The sequence below is a fragment of the Lacerta agilis genome, chromosome 14 (assembly GCF_009819535.1).
Source record: "Lacerta agilis isolate rLacAgi1 chromosome 14, rLacAgi1.pri, whole genome shotgun sequence".
Taxonomy (NCBI): Eukaryota; Metazoa; Chordata; class Lepidosauria; order Squamata; family Lacertidae; genus Lacerta; species Lacerta agilis.
This window is the reverse complement of record NC_046325.1, coordinates 12,151,007-12,178,787: the sequence shown is the minus strand read 5'-3', so window position 1 is coordinate 12,178,787 and position 27,781 is coordinate 12,151,007. Positions and strand designations below refer to the sequence as shown.

The window sequence follows — 27,781 nt, the reverse complement described above, 5'->3', positions numbered from 1 at the left end:
GAGGGAGGGAGGGATGGACAGTTAAAGGCCAAAGGAGTTGGAAAATGGCGCCAGGTCGACAGAAAACTCCAGCTGCTCCTAAATATCAGAGAAACTTTTCCACTTTGGAGAACCACATCGCACAAGGGTTGCCAGCTGCTGAACCGGCGATACCAACCTCACATTTAACAGCCCTGAGTCAGAAAGACACCATATGGCTTTTTTTTTGCCTCTTCCCTCCCATCTGCTCTAGAGTGGAAAACTTGGACCCTGCTGACTGGAAGGGTGCATGAACTTCTGCAGCACTGGATTCTCCTAGCACTGTGCACCATTTCACAAGCCCAAAACCATCCTTGGGGAGAGGGGCAGAACTGCAAAAGAGGCGGTCTCCCAGATCAGGAGCAGGCAACCCATGAACATAGGCCAGAGTTTGCCACCATAATGCCCTCTAGATGTCGTGGACTGCACCTCCCAAGAGCAAGGCATCTGGATGGCACTACGTTGGCAACCCTTGGCACACTGAAAGAACATTATCTCAAATCCCACAAGCAGGGCTTTCAGGTTTTCTAGGGCTGGGTCTCTCTCTCGGCTCAAGCTGCAATATCGGAGGACCCATGTTAGTAACCGCCCTCCATCCCCTTGGCATCTCCATCACACGGCTAGGTACAGGGTGATGGGGCAGTGGTCGCTCCCCAGGGCCGTGGATCGGATCTTGCTGTCGCAGACGTTCTCCAGCAGGTCTTTGGAGACCACAAAGTAGTCGAGCCGCCAGCCCACGTTCTTGGCCCGGGCGTTCATCATGTAGGTCCAGAAGGTGTAGGCGTAGGGGGTGTCGGGGTAGAGGTGTCGGAACGTGTCGGCGAAGCCGGCCTCCAGCAGCTCGCCGAAACCCTCCCGCTCCTCGGGGGTGAAGCCGGCGTTCTTCTTGTTGCCCTTGGGGTTCTTCAGGTCGATCTCCTGGTGGGCCACATTGAGGTCCCCACAGAGGACGAGGGGCTTGCGGGCGGCCAGGCCTTGCAGGTAGGAGCGGAAGGCCACGTCCCAGCGCTGGCGGTACTCCAGTCGCACCAGGCCCCGGCCCGCGTTGGGGACGTAGGCCGTCACCAGGAAGTAGGAGGGGAACTCGGCTGTGATCACCCGGCCTTCCTTGTCGTGCTCCTCCTCGCCTGCAGGGGGGGCAGAGAACGGAAACGTTCGCCGGTTACAGGAGCAGCAGAGCGGGCAACTGGATCTGGTGGGGAACCTAGGTCTCCCCCAGGCCTTGCAAGCCGAGTTTGAGTCACAATGTTTGTTTTGATTTATATACTCCTTTTCTTACACTTACATACACCAGCTGAGAGACGGTGGCTGGCCCAAGGTCACCTAGTGAGCTACAAAGCAGAGTGGGGATTCGAACCCTGGTCTCCCAGGTCATAGCCCAACACTCTAACCATTATGCCACACCACCTGTCGCCAGGTGACCTTTTTTTCTTTTGTCCACAGAGCTCTTTTCAAACCACCTCGCCAGGGACTATGCAAGGCCTGACAGTGGACCAATTGTCCCAAACTGATTCACAGCAAAAATGGTAAAAACCCTGATGTTTTGGACTACAGTTCCCATGATCCTTGACCGTTGTCCATGCTAGCTGTAAGATAAACAGGGGCGCCATTCAAAAGCAAAAGAAACACAGGACTTGCAGACAAAACAGGATAGATTTGCGGCAGAGGACAGTGTAGTTTAGGGGTGGGGGGCCTTTATTAGCCCTTGGGCCGCGTTTCTGTCTGGACAACTTTCCAGGGGCCACATGCCAGTAGTGGGGGAGGCCAGAGGGGAAAGTGGGTGAAGTAACTGATACAAACTTTACGTTCACAGTTTCTACACACGTTCCTCTCTATCCTCCATCTGGACACATTCAAGCCACATAAAAACACTTTGAGGTGTGAAGACAGGGCCAGACAAGAGAGGCAAGGCCTGAGGAGAGTTCTGAGGGCCAGACAAGAGGCCTGGAGGGCCACATTCAGCCCCCAGGGCAGAGAGTCCCCGCCTCCAGTACAGTTTGTCACAGGGTTTCAGAAGTCCTTACCGATACCGTAGGTGACATCGACAGGCTTGGCTTTGGAGAGGAGGGCCACCCCACTGTAGCCTTCCTTGTCATCAGAGCAGGCCCAGTACTTGTGGGGATAGTCGGCCAGATCCCGGATCTCGGCCGGCAGCTGTTTTTCCGCGCATTTCGTCTCTTGGAGGCAGAGTATGTCCGGCTTCTCCTCACACACCCACTGTGGGGAGAGATGGCTTTAAGTCAGGTCTCCCGTCTTCTCACGAAAAAGAAAAACGGAATTTAGCAGGGTGGGGAGCAGACTGAGAGAGGGGACTGGGTTAGCTTGCTGATGAAACTAGCTACGTACTGAAGGGATTCCTTGAGTCACAGAACTGTAGAGTTGGAAGGGACTATGAGGGTCATCTAGACCAACCCCTTGCAATGCAGGAATCTTTTGCCCAGTGTAGGGCTCGAACCCACGATCCTGAGATTAAGAACCTCATGCTCCAACATTTGGAAACCAAGGTGCTGCTTCCTGCAGCCAATCAGAAGCTGCGTCGAATGTTCGGATTCCAAAGAACGTTCGCAAACCGAACACTCGCTTCCGGGTTTGCGGCATTCGGGAGCCAAAACGTTCGAGTCACAAGGTGTTCATCAACCAAGGTACAATTGTAGTAGTAATAGGGTCAACTCTAGGACCAGAGAGACCTGGGTTCAAATCCCCACCCAGATATGAAGCTCGCTGATTGTGGACTAATTGTTCCCTCTCAGGCAAAACTCCCTCACAGTGGTGCTGTGATGATAAAACGGGGAAGAAAGTGTATTTATTCACTTATATGCTGTCTTCAACATAATTCCCCAACATCTCAAAGAATGGCTGGCAGAAGACCCACTTCTGAAACACGGAAAGCCAATATGGAGTACAACGGACACATACTACTAGCCGTCAACAGTTCCCCAATCCCTTGGCTCTTATGTACCAAAACAGCACCGCACAGAAAAAAAGAGAGGGGCACCAGGCAAGATCTGGGGATCCCCAATATTTGCAAATCATCTTTAGGGGAGCAAAAACGTAAGGAGGAAGAACATCCCTATAAAACAAAACAAAAAAACCCTAGTCCAATAAAGTCTGAGCATGCAAAGGAATGCTGAGTATGACAAAGAAAGGCAGATGGGAGAATGGAATGGAGCACCCTGCAAAAGGGCGTGGCTGGCTGGCACCCAGAAGGGGAGTATTCTGCACAGCAATATTTTGTTGCAGCTCTCACTTGCATTCCTACTGAGAAGTCTGTTCTGGGAGGGGAAGAGCAGAAGGTTGCTTTAGTCCCAGTCTATTGGCCTGCGATAGAGAAGGCCTCACTGTGGCCCAACACTTCCCTCAGAAGCAGCCTCCTCCGTCCTTGGAGAAAAGGCAGGATAAAAATACATTGCCCTGGTTGCTGGCCTTCACAGGCTCAGTTGCTTGCTTCCTGCAGTCCCAGGGGGATTCCCCGGTTTACCCAGGACGGCGTCTGGTTGCCATACCACTGGCTCCTAATTGCTTCTCTATGAGAGGGTGGGAACGCAAATCTCCCTTGAGGGGCTGCATCATCTCCAAGGAAACGTTTAACGCGATGGGTAGCCATGGCGAAGCGCAACTAAGGGGAAACGGCTGTAACGAAGGTGGAAGGGGAGCAGGGAAGGACACAAACTGCCACGCAGAGGCTTTCCTCCAACATAGTTCAACTTGTGGCCCTCCAGGTCTGGGACTCCAATTCCCATCATGCCATGATTGCTGAGGCTGGTGGGATTTGGAGTCCAGCAACATCTGAAGGACCACAAGCTCCCCACTCCTGAACTACACCATGTGAGGCATTCTTCTACTTTAGATATTGAGGTGGGGGGAAATCACTAAAGAGACTCAAGCTTTTTATAAAATTATGCTCAAAATAAAGTACAGAGAGAGAAGGGAGGCACATGGGAGGGGGAAGATCTACACCCCACACCATCACTTGCATTCAGGAGGAGTCACCCAAATAAACAGAAGGACTCCTTCATGGAACCCAGAACCAATTTGTGGAATTCACAGAGACCACGAGATGTGGCGGCGGCGGCCTCTTTGAAATGGAATTAAAAAATTCATGGGGGGCGGGGGGCAAGATCTATGAACAGTCATGGGATAAATGGATCCCAGGTCAGATTCTGGTAGTGTGAAAGGCAGAGAGCCCATAAAGCAGGGGGACAGCTAGCCAAGGAGAGGCCTGGCCAACTCAATTCTCATTTTGTCTCCAGGGGGCAAGAGACCGAGATGGAGGAGGAAGAAGCTGGCAGGACAGGATGCAAGCAGGAAGGCAGGCAGATGGGGCTGTGAGGGAAGACTGGGGTTAGCGGGGCAGTGCCCAACCCCCCCATCAGGGGTCAGTCTCCACCGGCTGAGCCTATTCTTACGGCTTACCTCCAGCCCCTTCTTCTTGAACCAGGCTCGGATCCCGTCGACATTCCAGGAGGTGACCTTCAAGGTGTATTTCTTGCCACTGGGAGAGGTGAGTTTGTCAGGCGGGTCTTGGTACAGGATTGGACCGTCGGCCTCCTTCTCAGCTTTCGCCCCACCTTTCTTAGCCTTCTTAGGCTCTGGTTCTGGCAAGAATAAAGAGTGAAGAGTAAGAAACAATTCACTTTTCTATCAGTCACAAGACACATTGGGGTTCCATGTAAGGTTTGCAAAGACCTTCTTGCCTGATTTCATCTAGCAAATAACATTTTCCTCCAAGTAACTAGGTAGCAGTGGTTTGTAAGCATCAGTTTATCTTTTTTCATTATTTTTTTGTCCATATAGAAATAACATTGTCAATGTAGGCATGTAGCCTAGTGGATTGAGGGTGGGGAGGTAGGCTGGTTTGTTTGATAGTTCTGTGGATTTATTTGCAAGAGTGGATCCAAGCGCATGTGTGTCATTCATTCATTCACACAAACAAACGCACATATAAAGATGCCACACAGGAACCAAATCTGGGGCAGAGGAACACCTCCACCAGGGAAGCGGTTTTACTTAACTCCAGGGCTAGCAACGTAGGATTATGAGCCAGTGTGTTGGTTAGAGGGTTGAGCTAGGACATCATATTGAAAGATGGGCCCACAGCACTAAAATCGAAGGTAAGCCTGCCTGCTCTTTGAGGCTTGCAACTGTCAATCGTCTGATGCCATAATGACACCAGGAAACTGGCAAATGGGCAGGCCCACCCACCTATCAAAAATGTCTGACAGAGTTTGGACAAAATGAAAAATGAAAAAAAATCCTTCCAGTAGCACCTTAGAGACCAACTAAGTTTGTTCTTGGTATGAGCTTTTGTGTGCATGCACACTTCTTCAGATACACTGAAACAGAAGTCACCAGACCCTTATATATAGTGAGAGAGTGGGGAGGGGTATTACTCAGAAGGGTGGTGGGAATGGGTGATTGGCTGATAGCTGTGGAAAACCTGTTAACGACTGTTGACGACTGCAGTTGGTCTTACAGGAAAAAGCAAGGGGTGAGATGGCTAAAGATAGCTTTGTCATGTATAATGAGATAAGAATCCAATGTCTTTGTTCAGACCAGGTCTCTCCATGGTCTTAAGTTTGGTAATGAGTTGCAATTCAGCAACTTCTCTTTCCAGTCTATTTTTCAAATTCCTTTGTAGTAAGACAGCTACTTTGAGATCTTGTATAGAATGTCCTGGGAGACTGAAGTGTTCTCCTACTGGTTTCTCTGTCTTGTGATTCCTGATATCAGATTTATGTCCATTTATCCTTTGGCGTAGGGTTTGGCCTGTTTGTCCAATATAGAGAGCTGAAGGGCACTGTTGACATTTGATGGCATACACAATGTTAGAAGATGAGCAATTAAATAGTCCTGAGATGGTATGTTTGATGTTGTTTGGGCCAGTAACGGTGTTGTCCAGGTGTATGTGTATGTCACAGAGTTTGGGTTAGTTCTGGATCCAGCCCTCCAAGTTCACTCAATTCCCCACCTTGTAGTACGTTTGAGAGAAAGACTACGATGCACAAAACATCTGAAAGGTTATTCTTAGTAGTAGTAGTAATAATAAAAATAATAATTTAATTTCTTATCCATCCCTCACAAAAATAGTACCAAAGCAGGTTACAGCACACACACACACACATATATATGTGTGTGTGTGTGTGTGTGTGTGTGTGTGTGTATATATATATATATATATGTTTAAAACAAATTACAGCCACAAGAACAGGGTGAGTCCTAAAAATATCTATTTCAAGTGTCATATAAGCCCCGTCCACATTCAAATCATTTTTTATTGCCAAGACTGAAGACACTGACCTGCCACTGCCTCCTTCTCCTCAGGAAGGGCTTCGCCTTCCTTCTTCTTGCCCCTTTTTGGCATTGTAGGTGCCCAGCTGGATCCTACCCTAGGCAGCGGGCAGCGCAACCTTGCCTGCAGCAGGCTACTGAACAGCAACGTTGTCTGCTGGGGAGGAAGGATCATTACCGTAAACACTCCCAAATGTCCTCCAAACAGGCACCTTCTAGTGCCATAAGCCCCGTTGACTTTGGTGGCTTTAAAAGATTAGGCAAATTCACAGAGGATAAAGATGAGATGACTGTGTTCTGCCTCTGAATACCATTTGCTGGAAATCACAAGTGGGGAGAGTGCTGTTGGCATTCAAGTCTTGCTTATGGGCTGGCTGCTATGAGAACAGGATACTGGATGGGCCTTTGGCCTGATCCGGCAGGCTCTCCTTAAGAAGAATCCCCTAATTATTAATTATTAATTTATTAATAATAACAATAATTAGTCCCCTAATAATGCCACCCTGAAAACACTGCATGGGCGACTTTCCACCCAGCAAAGTGTCTTTTTGCTCCACAAATATCTGCTCATTCTTAGCCAATTATGATAATTCCCCCAGTTCAAATGACAGTGCCCTGACAAGACGTCACCACTCTGTGCTACAGCTGGCCAGAGAACAGAAATATATGAGGAGGCATAGACACTAGACTGGATTAACCTTCTAGCTAATTCAAGTCTTAGCAAGATGCAATGGGGGGAGGGGGGGCTGAACCAGCTCGGTTTTTACCTGTCATGCAACCACGACAATTTTGCACCAACCGGATTTTTACCTGCTATGCAACTAGGATTGCATATGCACCACTTGGTTGTGTGTCTCCCCGCCCCCCCCCCCGCCATGCAACTATAACGAAATCTGCACCAGCTGAGATTTTACCAGCCGCACAACTTTTAAGAGCACCTTTAAAGGCCTTCCGGGGAGAAGAGGGAACAAAAAGCGGGGAGGAGGAACTACCTTATCAATACACCCTCCCTCTGCAAAGATAGAAGACCAGCTTCCCCCTTCGTTTCTGTATAAATAATGCAATTAATAAAATAAAATAATAGCTAATAAACAGGTAAGATCAAACTCCAATTATTTCTCCTCCTCCTGCTCTTACCGCACCAGGATCCCTGCGCGCGCCAGAGACAAAGGCGGAGACTGCAGAGCTCGCACGCGCGCAAGGAGAATGGAGAGCCCGGGAGAGCAGCACGTGGAGTGGATTTGTATCACGTGACAGAGGCTGCTGAAAAGGGCCTGAGAGGGCGGGGCTCTAATTGTGAAAGCGAGAGGGGCGATGCCTTGGTTTTGATGGAGGAAAAGGTATGGACCGTAGTGGCATGAAGGGGTTAAAGAATCATAGAGCGTGTCACGTGGAGAGGGAGTAGAAGAAGTTCGGTGGCTGATGACGTAGCGGGATTCTCTCAGGGTAGCCTCCGCCCCAAAGGGGAGTCACAAGTTTTACTGGAGTTATACCAACACCATAGGTTCTCAATTGAACTGGGGGCGGCAGCCAATGCAAAATAAAATAAATCAGGGGAGGCGGGAGAGTTTATACAGGATTTTTTTTAAATTTTTTTTTAAAAGATGATCATGTTCCACTGCCGGAGGCAACATCGCTCTGAATGTCAGTGAGTGGCTAGGACTCTCAGGTGGAGAGAGAGAGCCATGCTTTCATGCCAAGGGTTGGCATCTCGCTGCCTTCTGTGATGATAAGAATGTGGCGCTGGGTGGGGTGCTTTACCTGATCCAGCAAGGCTCTTAAAGAGAAGCAATGCTTTTTAAAAATTGTTATTAAAATGCCTATCCTTGGGTCCCCCCCCCCGCATATGGAGGTGGCCGAATGAAAACCAGAAGCCGATGGCTGATTGTCTTTTTCCTATCTCTAGATTCTCTGCCTCTTTCTCATTGCCTATAATCAAGGAGGTGGAGGCGCTGCAGTTTAAATCTCTCTCGAGTTTCTCTCTCTCCCCCCCTCCCCTCCGCGCCTTTCCCCTTCCCATCCCCGCCCCCCCGGTTCTTCTTCTATCAACATCCTCTCGCAGTCTTGAGTTTTCTGCAGCTGCCAACTTGGATCAGTGTAAAGACACGGAAGCGGGGAGACCCTGCCTGGGTGAGAGACAGAGAACCCACGTGGAGCCCATCGCCACCAAGTGCGGGGAGAAGAGATTGTAAGCCTGCTTCCTTTGCTCCTCTTCTTTGCAGCTCCCAGTGCGCCTACGCTAAGCAAATGCTCCGCAACTCTAGTAGGAGGAGGCAGGGGCCCCGGAGGTCTCTGATTCACACGTGCAATATCCCTCTCCCGCGGATGGGAGACGAGATCAAGACGAGAGCCCTTCATTTCAGGTCCTTGAAAGGGATTAACCCAATAGCGCTGTTGTTGTTGTTCAGTCGTGTCCGACTCTTCGTGACCCCATGGACCAGAGCACGCCTATCTTCCACTGCCTCCCGCAGTTTGGCCAAACTCATGCCAATCGCTTTGAGAACACTGTCCAACCATCTCATCCTCTGTCGTCCCCTTCTCCTTGTGCCCTCCATCTTTCCCAACATCAGGGTCTTTTCCAGGGAGTCTTCTTTTCTCATGAGGTGGCCAAAGTATTGGAGCCTCAGCTTCAGGATCTGTCCTTCCAGCGCACAGTCTGTCTATTGGACTCCCATCAGCCCTAACCAGTGCAGCCAGCAGTGAGGGATGATGGAAGTTGTAGTCTACAACCACCTGCAGAGGCGATCTGCTTCACCGTAAAAGAGCCCTTACAGTTAATAGGTTTCCCACAAAAATTTCGCCCAAGTCTCTGCGATTTCTACCTATTTATTCTAGTTCTGACCACTAGAGCAACAGAGAACAAATCTGCTCCATCTTCAAAGTAACAGATGTTTGGAGGCAGCTGCCAACATCTCCTCTTAATTTTCTCCAAGCTAAACTGGCTCAGCCCTTTCAACCTGGACTAAGTTTGCAAAACCTACACCATCCTGAATACCCTCTTTTTTGTCAACGACCTTATTAAAACCTGGTAGCCAGAGCTGGAACTGCCCTGTTTTTTTCTCCCAGTGGAACTAAACCCTGAGCTAAATCTTGGATAGAAAGAGAAAAATCTCAGGTCAGACAAATGCCAAGCACGTGCTCTTTAGCCACCTTCTTGCACATGCCCACCAGGGTGGCAAAAAAGTGGATGGGCATCTCTGCCTGTCAACTGCATGACTATTTCTGCATGCTTATTACAATTGCATGGAGAGCCAGTGTGATGGGTTGTTTAGAGTGTCAGACAAGGACCTGAAGATCAGGGTTCTGCCATGGAGCTCACTGTATGACCTTGAGCCTGTCACCACCTCTCAGCCTGGCCTACCTCACAGGGTTACTGTGAGGATTAAATGAGGAGCAGGAGAATCAGGCACACTACACCACCTTGAGCCTCTTGCAGATGGGATATAAATGCAGTAAATAAATAAATTACCAGGTAGGGCAGGGAAGGAAGAAGTGGGAAACGGGGTGGTTCTGATATGTGTTTGTGATTGTACAGAACTCTGTTTTCTTCATAGTGGGCTCAGTGGCAGACTTTGGCTCTCAAATTTCTACGGCACCCTGTCCAACATGAAAATTTTGCTCTTGTGCTCTGTTCTACAGCATTGTTGTGGTGCCCCCTGCAGTGCAGTGCCCAGTGCGGCCAAACTGCTCATGCTACTCTAAAACTGCCTCTGGTGCAGGGGTCAGCAAACTTTTTCAGCAGGGGGGCCGGTCCACTGTCCCTCAGACCTTGTGGGGGGCCAGACTATATTTTGAAAAAAAATATGAACGAATTCCTATACCCCACAAATAACCCAGAGATGCATTTTAAATAAAAGGACACATTCTACTCATGTAAAAACACCAGGCAGGCCCTACAAATAACCCAGAGATGCATTTTAAATAAAAGGACACATTCTACTCATGTAAAAACACCAGGCAGGCCCTACAAATAACCCAGAGATGCATTTTAAATAAAAGGACACATTCTACTCATGTAAAAACACGCTGATTGCTGGACCATCTGCGGGCCAGATTGAGAAGGCGATTGAGCTGCATCCGGCCCCTGGGCCTTAGTTTGGGGACCCCTACTCTGTTGGGTTGGAGGTAACATGGTGCCTCTTTGCAACAAAGTAAAAATTCTTTTTTCTCTCTCTCTCTCTGGCTTTGCAGGATGCTATGCCTGTGGTGATAGGCTTTGAGGGCAGTGCCAACAAGATTGGAGTGGGGATCGTGCGGGATGGAGAGGTGCTGAGCAATCCTCGGCGAACATATGTCACCCCTCCGGGGCAGGGTGAGTATAGGCTTTCTACCACGTTATTCCTCCGCCCTGTGTTCCCTGGGGCGCATGTACCCTGCACTGAAGGAAAGTCATTATATTTTGCATAATTCCAGCTTTCTTTAGCGTTATTAATTCCCGTTTTGCTAGTTAGGGGCAGGGCACTATCTGACTGTCTCTCTGGCTTCTGAGACCTTGCCAGTGCACTTTCAAGCACAGCTTCTCCATTGTAATGTTTAGGAACATGGCTGCTGTTGTTGTAATCTTCAGGATTTGAATTATTGGCAGAATCTCAGCGTACACAGAGACAGCCCTGAGTACGCTTCTTCCTTACCATTCCAAGTTTTACAAGCATTTGTGTAATTCTTTTTCTTGATACACAGTTTGGGCTTCTAGTGCACAGGAGTGTGGACAGAGAGAAGGGGGTGGGCCATATACACTGAATTTACACAGCCCTCCTTAAGAGATCTGCCCTCAGCTTTTAACCTTTCTATGTCTCCCTGTCCTGACGCCTTTTTTTCTTCCTCCACATTCCAGGTTTCTTGCCAAGTGACACTGCGTGCCACCACCGGGCTTGTGTCCTTGCCGTGCTGCAGGAGGCCCTGCAGGAGGCTGGGCTGAAGCCACAGGACATTGATGCTGTGGCTTTCACCAAGGGTGAGTCCCTCACATAATTCTTGCTGGGCAGCCGCCATTTTGGATTCCTCAAGGAGCCTTACCAGGCGGGTGACCTTGAAGAGCAGGTCGGAGGTTCCTTCTCTCTGCATTCAGGAAACAAGAGGCAGCATTACCACAGTTCAAGGAAACATTTCAGCCGGGCGAAAGCACTTGAGCTAGTGTGGGGCAGGGCCGGTGAGGGGGCAGGGCCTGAGCAGAGGTCTGAGGGCCAGAGACAGAAGCCCGGAGGGCCACATTTTTCTATTGTATTGTGGCAGTTTTATGATAATAACACTAATAGTTCTTGGCAATGAAGAGAGTATTGAGGAAAGCACAGTCGCGAACAGGATGTGAGAGAGGCAAATTCCATCCGGTCCTGTTGGCCTTAAACATCTTTTCCCCTCCCTTATCCAGGTCCAGGCATGGGTGCCCCACTGGTGACTGTAGCAGTTGTGGCACGGACGGTGGCCCAGCTGTGGGGGAAGCCTTTGATTGGGGTGAATCACTGCGTGGGGCACATTGAGATGGGGAGGCTGATAACTGGTGCCCAGAACCCAACCGTGTTGTACGTCAGCGGTGGAAACACACAGGTAAGATCTCGTTCTCACGGTGGCCCACAAGGAAGACCCAAATGCAACAGCAACTCTCCCCAGGTGTGATTCCCGGCAGCTGGTATTCAGAGTTTTGTTCTTGGGTGCTTCTCAATGAACCCTTTAGCCCTTTGGGGGGGGATGAGTATTTCCTGCCCTTTCCACAGAATCTTGCTGTGTTTTGAATGCTACAGCAAGGAGAGGGCAACCTGTGGCCTTCCAGGACGTTCTCCAGTTTCCATCAGCCAGCATGGCCCGTGGTCATGGATGATGGGAGTCGTAGTCCCACAAAGCTGCTAAGATGGCTTTGCTCTACTTACATTGTAGGAGGCAGTATCCTTGCTGGAAACTGCAGGCAGGGCGAGGGCTCTTGTGCTCAGGTTTGGCTTGTGGGCTCCCCATGATGGGCATCTGTTTAGCCACTGTGAGAAGAGGATGCTGGGTAGATGAGTACTTGGCCTGATCCAGAAAAGCTCTTCTTAGGTTCTCTCTCCTCTGACAGTGAAGGGGAAATATAGGCGTCTTCCCCCCTCTCTCCCAAGCTCTTCCCCCTCTTAATTTATTTCATCTTTTGTATTGGCTGGCTGGCTCCCCAACCACTGCTTGGAGATTTCAACCCTAGTTCAGCACTTAAGGTGTTACGCTGCACTCTCTCTGAGTGTGCTTTATACGTATGGTCTGGAGTTGTCCTGAGCGTCATGGTGTTGCCCCCCTCTTTCTCCTCTCCTCTCCACCCCACACCCAGGTTATTGCATATTCTGAGCACCGATATCGTATATTTGGAGAAACCATCGACATCGCCGTAGGGAACTGCCTGGACCGCTTTGCTCGGGTGTTGAAGGTGAGCAATTGAAAGGAGAGACAACTAGGACTGGGCGATACCTGGTTTTCTACATCACCCCCCCCAACTCTGGCCCCATTACCTTACCTGCCTGAGATTGAGAGGGGTGGGGATAGAAGCGACACTCAAAATGATGGAGAAATAACTGGCTTCTTTTCTCCTCCTGTTTACTTTCCCCTTCTCTATCTCTCCTTCTCCTTCACCTTGGTGGCTGATTTTCCTTATGACTTGGAAGGGGGCGGAGAAGGGAACATCAGCTGCCAGAGATGCAGAAAATGGAAGGCGAGAGCCAAGCGATAGCTTCCCTGTTTCTCCTCTGCAGTGAGAGCCAGTGTGGTGTAGTGGTTAAGAGCAGTAGACTCGTTATCTGGTGAACCGGGTTCGTGTCTCCACTCCTCCACATGCAGCTGCTGGGTGACCTTGGGCTAGTCACACTTCTTTGAAGTCTCTCAGCCCCACTCACCTCACAGAGTGTTTGTTGTGGGGGAGGAAGGGAAAGGAGAATGTTAGCCGCTTTGAGACTCCTTCGGGTAGTGAAAAGCGGGATATCAAATCCAAACTTTTCTTCTTCTTCTTCTTCCTCGTGTGCAATTTCTATCCCTCTCCACCTTTCTCTGACTGTCACTCAGCAGGTTGCTCTCACGGGATGAGTATTGTACGTAGCCAAATGGCTCTCCAATGGTCCATCTGGCTAGTTCTGTGTGATGGGAAGGGTGATGGTGCCTTACGAGGCCATATAGAGTTCTGACAGCTGTGTTGCCTCTCTCAACTTAGATCTCAAACGATCCCAGCCCGGGCTACAACATTGAACAGATGGCCAAGAAGTGAGTAATGAAAAAAGAAAAAAAAAGACATACACACATTTTGTGCAAACATGTTACATTTTTCACTAGCTGCATGAGTTTCACTGGGTTTTCTGTTTCATTCTCAATCCCACCCCGGCTTCGGAGAAAGTTGTTCAGTAATAGTTTGATCCACACCCAGAATTTGGGAGAAGAAAAGGGACTAGGAATTTGCCAATAAATGCAAAAGGAAAAGTGTCCTATTTTGGGGCACATCCCAAATTGGAATTGAGCTCCAATTGCTAAAAGTCCTTCCTAACAGGCTTCTTTCGGGCTTCCTGAGCTTTCCACAAATGCTATATTCCCCATTTTCAGCCTTTTATATGCAATGTGCGAAATTTGTATATATATAATAAATTTGACTAAGCAAAGCTGAGATTACAGATTGCATGGCAGGGACCTAGACCCTGTTCAGCTGGGGATCGGGACCCCCACAGGGGAAGTAGTCACAATTACCAGCACCTCTTCTAGTCTCTTCAAGTCTAGGCAAGTCAGGTCAAGGCACAGCAGATCAGGACCCTGAACAGCTCCCAGTGAGCCTTGTTGGCTGAGGTATGGAGGACGCTCTCCCACTGAAGGTCCTAAGTTACCCCAAAGCTGGCAGAGTTTTCTCTTCCAGTGGTTCTTCGTCTCTGGGGAGGACTGTCTGCAGCCCTTCAAGGGCCCTGTGGCCAGTTCTGCAGTCCTGTGCACCTGTGTGGCTGCAGAGTAGCAGATGATACAGAAGGAGTCATTCCCAGAGTATGAGGATGACAGGAGAACCACGTCTTCACTCGGGGGGGGGGGGCACTGCAGAAGAGAAGTCCTCCGAGTGTGGCGGCTGGCGAGATCCTGAGATGGGGGACATGACTCTTGTGCCTTGTTACGGCATCATGTAGAAGGACAGTGTGGTGGTGATGATGATGATGATCACGATGATAATAATAATAATAAATAATTTATTTATTTATACTCCGCCCATCTAGCTGGGTTTCCCCAGCCACACTGGGCAGCTTCCAACACAATATTAAAACACAATAGTCCTTCAGATATTAAAAGCTTCCCTAAACAGGGCTGCCTTCAGATGTCTTCTAAAAGTGTCTGATATATTTTAAAAGCAGAACAATGAATAACAGCAATTTAACGTAATATAAAATTTATTGTAAAAGTAAATAATAATAATAAATATGAGTTTGCAAGATTATTTGTGGCAGGAAAATCCCTATGCTACCCCCACTGTGTACATATCTCATGAACAAGGCTTTAGGTCGCCCAGTGCCTAGCTATATCCTTGGGAAGACTCATATTGTAACACACACACAAACACACACCTTTCCTGTCACAGACAATTGTATAAATTTGTCCCAAGGTGCACGTATTGGATGCCTTTCCCCACAATTTTAATGAGGCCTAGTGCGTTGTGATGTATTTTTAAAAAAATGGACACAGACAAACTGGATTCTAAGGGGACTGGACACCTAGTCCAGTGAGCCAGTGTGGTGTAATGGTCAAGAGTGGTAGGCTCATAATCTGGTGTTCGCGTCTCCGCTCCTCCACATGCAGCTGCTGGGTGACTTTGGGCTAGTCACACTTCTCTGAAGTCTCTCAGCCCCACTCACCTCACAGAGAAGAAGAAGAAGAAGAAGAAGAAGAAGAAGAAGAAGAAGAAGAGGAAGAGTTTGGATTTGATATCCCGCTTTTCACTACCCGAAGGAGTCTCAAAGTGGCTAACATTCTCCTTTCCCTTGTGAGGGAGGAAGGGAAAGGAGTATGTTATCTGCTTTGAGACTCCTTAGGGTAGTGATAAAGTGGGATATCAAATCCAAACTCCTCCTCCTCCTCCTTCTTCTATAAAATGGCCTTGGGTTGTGAGAGGGGGACTTAACACATTCTGCTTCCTACACAGGGGCCAAAAGCTGGTCGAACTCCCCTACACAGTGAAAGGCATGGATGTGTCATTTTCTGGGATCTTATCCCATATAGAGGTAAGGTCAAGTCTCGTTATCTTCCATTCCACCTGAGGTTGGTTGCCACCTTTCTCTTCCTCCGTGTTGGGGTTTCTTCTGCCCTTGAATGCTGGATGACAGGCATGGGACTTCTTTCAAACTATAGTCTGTCTTCAAGGCAGGAGAATGGGTCGGGCTTGCGCCTGCTTGCAGCTGCACCGCAGCCTTCTTCAGCAAAAACAGTGGCAACCCTTCTTCATTGCCCCTTCTCTTCCTCTCTCTGCGCAGGAAGTGGCTCATAGGATGCTAGCTGCAAAAGAATGTACTCCGGAGGACCTTTGCTTCTCCCTACAGGTGAGGAACTAACCAGGCCAAGGCCTAGGATGGGGCTGATACAGTATGCCGCCTCTAGGGTTGTCGTATGAACACAGAAAGTTGCTTGGGTCAGACCACTGGTGCATCTTCTAGCTCAATATTGTCTACAAGGACAGGTATTGATGCTCTCCAAGGTTTCACGTAGGGGATCTCTCTCAGCCCTGTCTGGAGATGCTGGGAACTGGACCTGGGATCTTCCGATGCTCTGCCACTGAGCTTGTGGGCCTTTCAGGGCTGCCCACTGTTGGGCAAAAGCATTTCTGCTTCCTCCTCCTGAGTGGCTGCTTTTCAGTCCTATCTGAGGAGGAACGAGCAACAACTGCGCTTTCTAGACCAACTTAGTGTATCGGCTGCTTCCAGGTCAACCAAGAAAGAGGCGGCAGGCCTCTTTAGAGGTTGCTTAGCAACCATGAAGGGCCTGGTTCCTCTCCTTACCCATCAGGGCAGGCAGGAGAGGGTGACACACTTTGTGCCCAGAGATGGAAGAGGGGTTGGACCAGTGGGTGGGCAAGGGCACCTTCTGTGGCAATCGGCACCTGATTATGATTGACACAGAAATTCAGGGCCCGGGGCTCAACCTGTGTCCTGCACACGAGACTAAAAAATGGATGCCTTCATAATTGTTTTGTCTGTTTCGGTTTCTCTCTGCCCACCAGGAGACTCTGTTTGCTATGCTGGTGGAGATAACGGAACGGGCCATGGCGCACACAGGCTCTTGTGAGGCGTTGATCGTGGGTGGCGTTGGCTGTAGGTGTCACCAAGCAAGTGTGGTGTGGATGGCTGAAGCCACTGCCCTGTTCGCCTTCTGAATTCTCCTCCCATCTCTCCTTCCCCAAACAAGTCCTCAGAGCAATTTGACCTACACAGTGGCTCCATCTGCATCGCTCCCGCTCCCCAGTGCTTTCTCATCGCTCCCAGTATGCTCTCAAAACTGGGCTGGGACCCTCTCTTTTCAGCCTCCGTTGAATGGTGTCACGTCTAATTGCTTCCCCACCGTTTCCGTCTTTTCAGAATCCTTAATTTTCTCACCCGTGTTTCATCTAGCAACAAATGCTTCTTTAAAAACTCTGATTTGGCCCTTTCTAGTTTGGAGATTTCCAAGTATGTGTCTCAACTCAAGTTCCCATTCCTGATCCAAGATGGTTGTCAATTTGGATGTCTTTAAAAAGAGGATTAGGCAAATTCACGGAGGATAAGGCTATCAAAGGCTACTAGACACAATAATTATGTTCTTTCTCTCCACAACCAGAGGCAGTATATGACTCTAAATACCAGTTGCTAGGAATCACAGGTGGGGAGAGGGGTTTTTTGTGCTCAGCTCCTGCTTGTGGGCTTCCCATGGGCATCTGTTTGGCCACTTTGAGAACAGGATGCTGGGCTAGATGGGCTATTGGCCTGGTCAGTAAACTCTCCTTATGTTCCTCATTTTATACCCACAACTGTTCTGTGGAAACAAAATCCAAACTACCTGTGTCCACCAGGGCAGTGTTCTTCAACCTTGCGTCCACAGATGCTGGTGGACTACAACTCCCATCATCCTTGACCATCGGCTAAACTAGTTGTGGATGATGGGAGTTGTAGTCCAACAAGACCCAAAGTTGATGAACACTATCCTAGTGGTAACTGATCTTGAAGAAGGCTAGGTTTGCTATAGACAGCCAAGACTGAGACCCATCCACCCTCCTGTTAGGTCAGGCATAGGCAAACTCTGCCCTCCTGATGTTTTTGGACTACAACTCCCATCATCCCTAGCTATCCGGACCAGTGGTCAGGGATGATGGGAATTGTAGTCTCAAAAACATCTGGAGGGCCGAGTTTGCCTATGCCTGACTTAGGTTCTTCCCTCGTTGGAGGTGGGAAAGTGCTGAACATACAAAGGTGCTTTTTCTGGCATGTTGTTTGTCTGCCCTCACTTAATGCACGGCATGCATTCCCTGTGTTCTTCCTCTCCAGGTAACGAGCGGCTGCAAGACATGATGGGAGTCATGTGCAAGGAAAGAGGAGCGAAACTCTTTGCTACGGATGAAAGGTAAGCTTCCCCCTGCCTGCATCCATTCCAAGACCCTCCCAGATTTAGGCTCTCATGAGTCTGCAGCAGAATGGTTGCCCTATGTACAGATTGATACGTGCCAGTATATTAAATCTGATAATTCAGTCCATTGCTGATAAGCCAGTTGACCTACGTCTTGCTTGGGTTCTCCAAGATGTGGACCCTTATATAACTCTACAGGTTACTAGATTCCTAACAGCCGTCATCTCGCACAAGAGACAAAATGGGATCTCAGCCGATTACTGATAATTAGATATGTTTTCAAAAATAGAATTAGACATTGGTTTTAGTTTTGGGTGCCTAAATTTTAACCTTAATTCTTTTTTAGATATGTTTTATCGAAGTGATAATATTGGTCCCTTTGAGTTGTGTTATTATATCCGCGGCCTGCATTGGGTCGTCGTTTTATTTGATTATATCTGATTTTTGATTGACTGCTTGTTTTGTATTGTATGATTATATTGTATGATGGGCGTAAATGCCAAATAAACATCTATCAGACAATTTTTTTCCAGATTCATAAACATGGTTAATGCAGAGGGGTAGCTGCACCCTTTTGTTAAAAAGTCTTTTGCAGCAAAAGCAACCAAAAATCTCGTGGCATCTTAAATCCTTATTTTTGGAAGCTTTTGTGGGTCGGGGCCCACATTGTCAGATATGCAAATTATAGGCTGAGCAAAGTTTGATCCTATTCACCTGGGCCTCAATCGAGACAAGAGTTTGCTCTCCCACTGCAGATGTTAAATTCGTACCGCAAGATAAGGGGACATTGTGGATGATACTGCATCTAGAAGCACCTAAATGTCATATTTTCATTTTGTGGACGTGTGGCCCCCCACAGCTTATTGTTTTATTAATACGGAGGCAGTAAAACTCCAAGCTAGGAGTGAACCCAGAAGTCCCAGCATTGCCAACACCAACTCAACACCCCTTTAGCCATTATTCTTCTCTGCCCATTTTGTCATCCAGGTTCTGCATTGACAACGGGGCCATGATTGCACAAGCTGGCTGGGAGATGTTCCGATCAGGGCAAATCACTGCGCTTAAGGATTCATGGATTACACAGAGGTGACTGTGCCTTGTTTTGTGAGGTGGGGGAGGGTATCTTGCGTGCAGATCTCAGGCGAGGCCTGTGCTGCAGGAGAGCAGAGCTCCGATGTTGCTTCAGCAGCTATCAAATGGAGATAACTTAACCTTATTTTTGTTGCCAGCCCTGCCCTCAATAGTAGGGAAACATAACACGTATTATTTTTTATAAGTAAGGGAAAGTTAGGAAGAAGAAGAGTTTGGATTTGATATCTCGCTTTATAATTCCCCTAAGAAGTCTCAAACCAGCTAACTATCTCCTTTTCCCTTCCTACCCCACAACAAACACTCTGTGAGGTGAGTGACGCTGAGACTTCAGAGAAGTGTGACCAGCCCAAGGTCACCCAGCAGCTGCATGTGGAGGAGCGGAGACGCGAACCCGGTTCACCAGGTTACGAGTCCACCGCTCTTAACCATTACACTGCACTGGCAGAAGGCAGAACAAAGCGCTGCCTGAATGCAGCCTCAGTCTGGCCTTTTCCCACCTTTCCGCAGGTATCGTACGGACGAAGTGGAGGTGACTTGGCGTGACTGACCACCCCTTCTCTCTGCATGGATGCCATGCCTCCTGAAGGCGATAAACAGCCGGATACATAGACACTGTGGGCAGGAATACCAGGGTTGCTGAAATCTCCATGGACATTTGATGGGAAACTAATTCGAACCAGAATAAACACTTTGGCTTTTGTTTAGAAGCTTCCTGTTTCTGTCCTAGGTCGCAGGAGCTATTGTGTGAATGGAAAAAGGGGTGCAATGTACCTTCTTCCTTTTGGAAAACTAAGGTGTGATTTGTGGATGGGCTTACTTGAGCAACCCAAGACCTAACGAAGAGGGACCATGGAGGTCAGAGAGGGGGAATCTCCACCCCCCCCCAGCCTGAGGGCAATCTTCTTTGCTGGGGGGCCCCCACACATGCAATTGTTACCTTTTGTGCAGTCCGCTAGCTTGTACACCACACACCTCTCCATCATCACCCAGGCCAGCAAGAGGCATTCTCCGGGTTCAAGAACACATTCCTGCGAGGCAGAAACACTCAAGGAGGGTCTGAAGCAGAACTGTTGAGGGGTGTGCCCTTGGAAGACAGTGTGGTGGCAGCGGCTAGGGAAGGGGTGCTGTCTGGGGAGAATCTACAGGGCCAGATAAACGTAAGATGAGCCTTGGAGGGACTCGTTTGGCCCCAGGGCCTGTGTTCCCCACACTCCGGTGTAGATAGAGAGGATCAGACTGTCATTGGCATTAGTTTGCCAGATCTCAGTTTGCCATTCTCTAAAATGGGAATGATACACCTTTCTAGAATTCCTCTGCTAAACTCACTTTTCTCTCCCGCTTTGCTACATTCACAGAACCTTCCCCCCCCCCCCAACCTGGGATTTCTGCATCAACATCAAGTGTCTAGTCCCTGGTGTTAAAACCTGTTCTGGCACTGCACTCTCCAGCGGCTCCCTTTGTGTGATTTCGGCGGCTTTGCTTGAAAAAGCCAAGAGCAACTCGCAGGGCAGGAGCCCCAGACGTCGTTAACCAACAATAATTAAAACGTATTTAATATTTACAGATGCTCCCATGCTTCGAAGCACGGAACCCCCCAGGAAATCGGTACTTTAGAGCTTTCAAGTCCATCAGGTACAATCCTGGAAAACGGAAACGGGGAAACTTAACACTCGGTTGCAGAATCCCCTCAGAACACGTCCCTGCTTTTGGGAGACACAGAAACCAGTCCTTTGGCTTATTTTTGCAGGTGGCGGAGCCAGAATATGCCTGTCTCAGGAGTCTGCGTTAGGAATGAGGCTGCAGTGTCACAACTGGGGCTCCAAATAGTCTCTCGCAAGGCACTCCGTTGATACAGCGCTGCCTCCTACTGGCAGTAGAAGGTGAGAGCATCCTCCTGGTTGCCTCTGATGAAGACGACTGGCGGGTGGAGGCCCTTGGAGACCATCTCAAGCCAGGCCATGTAGAGGGCACTTGGGCAGGCCCCTTTCCGTACCACGGGGAGGCTCCTAGAAAAAACAGAGGGAGGGTAGGGAGAATGTTAAGAGTGTTTAACTAGGTCTCGGGAGACCGGGGTTCAAATCCCCACTGGGCCAGTCGCTCCCTCTCAGCCTAACCCTACCTCACAGGGTTGTTGTGAGGATAATGTGGGGAGGAAGAGGAGAACCACCTATGTATGCCTCCTTGGACGAAAGGTGGGATGAATAAATAAAACGGGGGGAAGGCACTTGAGAGAGGGTGGGCTGCTTGCGAGTAACAAATCCATTAAAAATGTTTTCTTTAAAAACAGGCCCCCAATGCCTGTTTTGGCCTATGGCAGCCAACATTCTGCACTGAGGGAAAGAGAAAGGGGCTTCTGCTGTAAGATACTGGTGCTTGTTCCCTTCCTCTGGAACCAATTATTCCAGGGAAGAGCTATACAGTCGTACCTCAGAAGTCGAACAGAATCTGTTCCGGAAGTCGGTTCGACTTCTGAAACATTCATCTTCCAAAGCGCGGCTCCTGATTGGCTGCAGGAAGCTCCTGCAGCCAATCGGACGCCCCATTGTTTGAAAACCGGAACAATCACTTCCGATTTTCGATCGTTCGGGAGCCGGAACATTCGACTCCCAAGGCGTTCAGGAGCAGAGGTACGACTGGAACTTAGTGGTAGATTATCCTCTTTCCACGTAGCAGGTCCCAGGTTCAATACCTCGCATCTCCCGGTAGGGCTGGTAACGTCCCCTGTTCAAAAACTTGAGAGCTGCTGCCGGTCAGTGTGAACTATACTGAGCTTGATGGACCCAATGTTTAGTGTCAAGGTAGTTTTGCGTGCTAGGAACTTGTGTTCAGAAAGCCGAGAATTTTTATTATTATTTTTGGACCAGCTCCTGATTGTTTGCACCCAGTGCCGAATTCTCTTCATGGGCAGAAATGGAATATATGTGGGCCTCACCACCACCACAACATGGGGGACGATGACTGTTGTTTCACCCACCCTTCAGAGAAATGGGGACCAGAAGCTGGTTGCTTGGGGTCACCCTGGGCCCTGAGAGAGTTTGCCACCAGGCCTAAAAGCCCCTAGAGCAAGGTTTCCGCAACACGGGTCTCCAGCTGTTTCTGCACTACAATTCCCATTGTTACAAATGATGGGAGTTGTAGTCTAATAAATAAATAAATAAATAAATCTGGAGACCTAAGTTTGGGAAACCTGCCCCAGAGCAGGGATGGGGAACCTGTGACCTTCCAGATGTTATTGACTATGGTTCACATCAGCATAGCCAATGATCAGGGATAATGGGATAATCTAGAGGGCCACAGGTTCCCCATTGCTATGAAGGCTGTATCTGTTACCTTATGTCTCAACCACCTGGTGTGGATCTTCTGTCGGAAATCAGAAGGAACCCAATGGGGTGTGTGCAGAAGAATCATGGGACAGGGGCAAACGGGGGCAAAGCCACCCCATTCAGGGATCTCAACGTTTGAAGAAGAAGAAAGTAGGGGAGTGACTCACATGACAATGAGGGCTGCATTCCTAGAGTGGTCTTGAAGTATCTCGTGTAGACGCATGTGCTGTTCAGACTGAAGACGCCATGTTGGAAAAGGAGGAGCAGAGACGTGTTAAAAGTGAATTTTGGTCACCCCTTCCCCCTTTCACGCTCCTTTAAACCCCAGTAGACTCTTTCGCCCTATTGGAACCAGAATGGGAAGCTACCGGCGTCCAGAAGACTCCCACCACTTCGGATTATGAAGGACAGCTCTCTGTTTTGGTTCGCACATTGTTTTCAGAAGCGCGAATTAGGTAGGTTCGACTGAATTAAGGCATCCCCTTGCCAAGACCCTCAAACACTGGGGACAGAATCCACACACAAAAATCCACCTTTTTCTTGTAGACTCGGAGGTCTTCATCCGTGACCTTCCACGGCGCTGCCTTTTGCATCTCTTCCACGGTTTCCTGGCCTTTCTGGCCTTCATTGAGCCGGAAGGGAGCTATGAGGTCCTCAAATTCTTTGCGACTGCCATGATAGGAAGATGGGGGGGGGGGGAGAGAAGGGGAACAAGTCAAGCCAAAGTTGGGAAGACAGAGCAGAGCAAAATGGAGAAACAGGAGGAAGGGCCCAAACCATAGGAAGGAACTGTATTCTTAAGTGGAAACAACCACCAAGGCCTATGGAACAATTTGGGGGTGGAATCTCGAGGCTTTTTGCACAGACTCCCAAGTGGGAGAAGCAATGAGGCACCAAACCTGTTGCTTTCAAAATGTATGAATGTACAGAGGTTAGCTTTAAATATGTATAGATATACAAATGGTCTAGACATCTGTTTTCCAGTCTGCCTTTGCTTGCTTGAAGTGTTCCGCCAAAGCGTTACTGTCAAGAGGCAGGGGAAAGTCGAGGGCTGAATTTGTGAGACTTTTTTGTTTTTTAAACGGCAAAAAGTCATAAAGACCCTGAAATGTCCCAACCCACTTGGGACAGTAGTAAGAAAAAGGTTCTTTCTCCCTGCAAAGCTAAGGACTGCTGGTGACGTCAGATGTAGACAATGACTAATCCTCTCGCTCTGTCCTATTTCTCTCCCGGGTGAAAATTCCAAGCTCAAAATGGCAACTTGAGTAACAGCTGGCTGTGTATTTCAAAACATCCCCACCCATTTAGTGGAGCGCTCACCGTTCACAAAATATGCAACCTTGCTAGACTGTCACTGGTGAGCAAGAATTGTAACAAGAGGAACTCGCACTAAATGTCCCTCCAGGCAAGCCTCCTTTTTTATTGCACTTTCACAATGATTTGTACTCATTTTGTTGTTGGGGCAGTTACACATGATCCCACTTTCAATACTGTTTGCGCCTGCAGAGGTTTCCGCACAGACATCTTGCTATGTTTCCAATCTGTGCATACCCTGTAACTTCCTGTAGCTTTTTTATACTGCAAATATTATGGGATTTCTTCTTCTTCTCCTGTCTGCTGGTTACAGTGCAAGGGAGGTGTCCCTGCAGCAACAGCACTGGGGAAGCTTTGCAGAATGATGTGTGGATGGGTATGAATCCACCACTATTATTGCATCAGTGACATGTTGCAGAAATAGCCTGGCCCCTGCACCCAAACAAAAAAGCTACTAGCTTTGAGGGCTGCTGAGTTAGAACAGGAGTGTCTGTTTGAGGCTGGGGCGGAGGGATTGTGGGACAAAGACAAGATCTCAGGGAGCAGAGAACGAGGAGGGACCTGGGGCATTCACCTTGTTTCTTCCGGCCTCCACATTATTTCAGGCAGCACCACGACCTCGGTGAATCCCAGGCGGAATTTGTTCAACAAAAGTTGGATCCTGCAAATCAATGAGAAAGACAGAGATTGGGAATGGGTGGGGGGGGGGGGGGACACAAGTATTTCTCTACCAACCTCGAGATCAGAAGGTTAGAAGATGTTTCACTGTGGTTGTGATGGTTCCTACCCCTTTACAATATATTTATTGTATAAAAATGGGGCAATGAAGCAATAAAAATTGCATATATGCAATTTTTATTGTTTCATTGCCCCATTTTTGTTTGTACTTTAAATAAAAGAAAGGCAGCGTATCAAATGATATGGTTTTATTTTTTTGTTTATTTGTTTCTATTGGTTGATTTGATATGGTTGTATTTTAGAAGTCTGAAATTAAATAAAGCTATTTTAATTTTTATAAAAGGCAGAGTAAATTTAAGTGGCATGTTGAGTGTCTTAAATACAAGAAATGCAGCGTAAATTTAAATGGCATGTAAAGTGTCTTAAATAAACCACATAATAAATGTGCACAAGAAGGAACGTCAACAAGCGCAGCTCTTCTCGCTCCTGTGGCATGATGATGTGAAAAGATGGACCTCAGGGGCATAGCAAGGGGGGGCGGTTGGAGGGGGCGGCCCGACCCGGGTTCCAGGGGAGGGCGAGTGACACTTTGACTGGCCTCTGCAACCCGCCCCGCCGGGCGGCCCTGAATGGGGGCATGCCGCCTTTCCCCCCCTTCCAGCGGCTATTTTTCGGCACAAGGGGCGGGCCAGCGAGGAGGGGGCATCACACTTGTCCCTGGCATGACACCCCCTCCTTGCTGGCCCGCCCCTCGCACAGAAAAAAAGCCGCTAGAAGGGGGAAAGGGGGAGGCAAAGCAGGTGCTTGAACGCTCCTGCTCTGCTTCCCTTTCCCCCCTCCCAGCGTGTTTTTTTTTGGTGGGGGGTGGGCCAGCGAGGAGAGGGCGTCATGCCAGGGACAAGCGTGACGCCCCCTCCTCGCTGGCCCGCCCCTCGGGCCGGAAAAAACGCTGGGGGGGGGAAGGGGGAAGCTTCCCCTTTCCCCCCTTTCAGCGGCATCCACGTGCGTCGTGACGTCACGACGACGTCACGACGCACGCGCCGTGCCCCTCCCCCAGGGGGGTGCCTCTGCGCCGCCGCCGCTCCGGGCAGCGCAGAGGCTTGCTACGCCCCTGATGGACCTGTCAAAATTCTCTCTTCTGCATGAATTTCTCTCACTTTCTGTGTTTGCCCATGTACTTGTGTGTGTTTATAATGAGTTAATATACGTCAAAAACCTGACTGTGGAAAAAAGAAAAGAAAGCCAACGGATAAAAGCTTGGAATTAAGGAGAACACAGGCAAAAAGCAGAACAATGACTTATGGTCCACCCCCTTGTAGTGCCTGGGACAATCCGGCACCAAAGGGCAATCTATCTTCCAGTGGACCTTGCCTGAGGTTCTAGAGCAGCCCCCCCCCCCGTTAAACTTCGGCAGCTCCTCCTCCTTTAAAGCGGAAGCATTTTTATTTGATTTTCATTATTCCAGCCCCCAATCCCAGCCTCTTACTCTTCTCTGTGCTCTTCAGCGTTTGCGATCTGCCCATTGATGAAGACCCGGACTTTGCAATGACTCCAACGTTTCCGGCGGGTGAGGAGGTAGGGAATGAGGAGGGTGAGCCCTGTGGAAGCAGAAAGCAGAAAGTCATATAGATGTACCAGTAAGCGAAGCCCCAGGGAATCAGGCCAAAGGCCCATCCGGTCCAAAACCCTCTTCTCCCAGCGACCAACCAGATGGAAGTCCGCTAGTGGAACCCAACTTGCAACAGCAGCGGTCTCCACCCTGTTGAGTCTCGGAGCACGCAACTCTCCCTTTCTGCTCACAGCTCCTCCACCCACACAGATGGATTCTGAATTTAAGAAGAGAAGCAATGGCCGCGTGCCCCCCTGTAGCCTTTTCTTGGCGCTCAAGTCCCTGCCCACAGAAGGAAATGGGGCTCAAGGCCTCCGCTCCTCTAGAAAGGGGGCACAATGCACCGTTTGGGCTCTCCTTGGGAGACAGTGAGTGAGGGGGAAATTACATTGCTAGGAAACCGGAGTTGGGGCGGGCTGAGATGTATAGCACGTTATTAACTAAAGAATCATTCTAGGACCTTTTAAACTATGCATGGGGGCTGTTGCTTTGGTTGTTAGTATGCTATGTGTTTTTTTGTGGTTTTAATATTGTAAACCACCCTGTGATCTTTGGAAGAAGGGCCATTCCATGAAAAATGAGCCTGATAAGAATGCTAGATGGGCGCTGGACTTTAGTGAGGAAGATTCCAAACGTGTAGTCTAACCAATTTTTTTTAAAGCTAAAGACAAAAGAAGTTTAGTTTGTGGACCTTCTTTTCAAAAGTCCACCCATTTAGTCTTCACAGAAGTGTTCAAGTTAAAAGTTTTCTGATGATTGTCCCACCCATGACAGCGTTTTTTCCTCAATTTTGTATTGTTAAATTTCTTAAACTTGATTTCTGATTGCATAGTTGTAACCAATAAACATTGATTTAAACAGATATGCTGAGTTTATCACTGATTTACCTCCCAACTCACAGCGTTTTTCCATAAATCAAACTTATCTCAAGCTCCATGTCCTTTTTTTGTCCCACCCATGACAATACTTTTACATTTAATAAAATTGTCAAAAATATCCATAAAAATAATAAAAAATTAGTAAAATGTTCAGTATCTTATTAAGAACATAGTTTAAATTTTGGTTGTTAATTTTTATGTATATTTACATTTTTACACATGTGTGAATACCCAAAGACATGATCCAAGTGTCCCACCCGTGACAATGGAATGGCCCAGAAGGGTGGTATAGAAATGATGATGATGATGATAGGTGCAAACTTAAACTGGGAAGGAACCATACGCACCGCCATCATCGAAGAGCCAATAGATGTCAATGTTTTTCTTCTTCTGGTTGCCCTGGAAATAGGTTTCCAGGTGTGTGTCAGCACCGACTACTTTGTAGCTGTCACCTGCAGAGAAGAGTAAATGAATTGGAGGGGGGGGGGGAGAGAGCCTTTGCAGCGATTCCCCTCCAGCACTCCCACATTATTAGTTAATTAACTCATCTAAGGCTTGGTGCCAAAATTGGCTTCTTAGTGGTTTCCTAGCATAAAGGTCAATTGCACAATCATTAACATATGAACACCCATAATTAATTCACATCCACAATTCAAATATGCGCTGTGTGATTAAAACACACGGTAAAAAAAGAAACCCAGATTAAAATTCACAATTAAACAGTATGTTTTAAGCTTCTAGTCCTCATTTTTGAAGCTCCTTAGTTTTGGGCCTGGAGCACCTTCATTCAAACCCCTATTCAGCCCAAGTTGGGATATATACCAGAGCACCCCTGGCAATGAGGGCTTTGTCTACTCAGAGAGTCCTTTAGCTTATTCTACTAAACCACATTCTTTCTTCCTAGAGCAGCCTCACTCAAGGCGTCCAACTTACACTTCTGCTTCTCTTTGCCCAGCGCTGCTTCCGAGTCTTCAAAGCCCATGTTCACTGTTGGGGGGGGGGGAGATGAAGAGAGGATTAGT

General features: G+C 48.5%; 3 protein-coding genes across 3 annotated transcripts in view; 1 reads left to right on the top strand and 2 right to left on the bottom strand.

The window, feature by feature from the left end:
- Positions 1–561: 561 nt before the first annotated feature.
- Positions 562–6,461, bottom strand: APEX1 (apurinic/apyrimidinic endodeoxyribonuclease 1). The gene is made up of 4 exons (XM_033170018.1): positions 6,316–6,461; positions 4,432–4,613; positions 2,043–2,235; positions 562–1,145 (listed from the first exon to the last, which is right to left on the bottom strand). The coding sequence occupies exons 1-4, from the start codon at positions 6,377–6,379 to the stop codon at positions 631–633; spliced, it is 954 nt and encodes a 317-aa protein (XP_033025909.1). The 5' UTR covers positions 6,380–6,461; the 3' UTR covers positions 562–630.
- A 1,931-nt stretch (positions 6,462–8,392) lies between these two features.
- OSGEP (O-sialoglycoprotein endopeptidase) lies at positions 8,393–19,664 on the top strand. The gene is made up of 12 exons (XM_033170613.1): positions 8,393–8,494; positions 10,498–10,618; positions 11,141–11,260; positions 11,675–11,850; positions 12,596–12,691; positions 13,466–13,515; positions 15,419–15,497; positions 15,747–15,812; positions 16,490–16,580; positions 17,787–17,862; positions 18,853–18,951; positions 19,465–19,664. The coding sequence occupies exons 2-12, from the start codon at positions 10,504–10,506 to the stop codon at positions 19,502–19,504; spliced, it is 1,008 nt and encodes a 335-aa protein (XP_033026504.1). The 5' UTR covers positions 8,393–8,494; positions 10,498–10,503; the 3' UTR covers positions 19,505–19,664.
- An 845-nt stretch (positions 19,665–20,509) lies between these two features.
- LOC117059128 (solute carrier family 12 member 3-like) overlaps positions 20,510–27,781 on the bottom strand; it is a 33,444-nt gene continuing 26,172 nt past the window's right edge. Inside the window, exons 21-27 of the mRNA XM_033170659.1 lie at positions 27,693–27,746; positions 27,107–27,211; positions 25,759–25,870; positions 24,169–24,255; positions 22,814–22,949; positions 22,448–22,515; positions 20,510–20,963 (exon numbers count right to left, since the gene is read on the bottom strand). Coding sequence (XP_033026550.1) covers positions 20,822–20,963; positions 22,448–22,515; positions 22,814–22,949; positions 24,169–24,255; positions 25,759–25,870; positions 27,107–27,211; positions 27,693–27,746 — 704 coding nt within the window. The 3' untranslated portion in view covers positions 20,510–20,821. The remainder of the gene's footprint in view (positions 20,964–22,447; positions 22,516–22,813; positions 22,950–24,168; positions 24,256–25,758; positions 25,871–27,106; positions 27,212–27,692; positions 27,747–27,781) is intronic.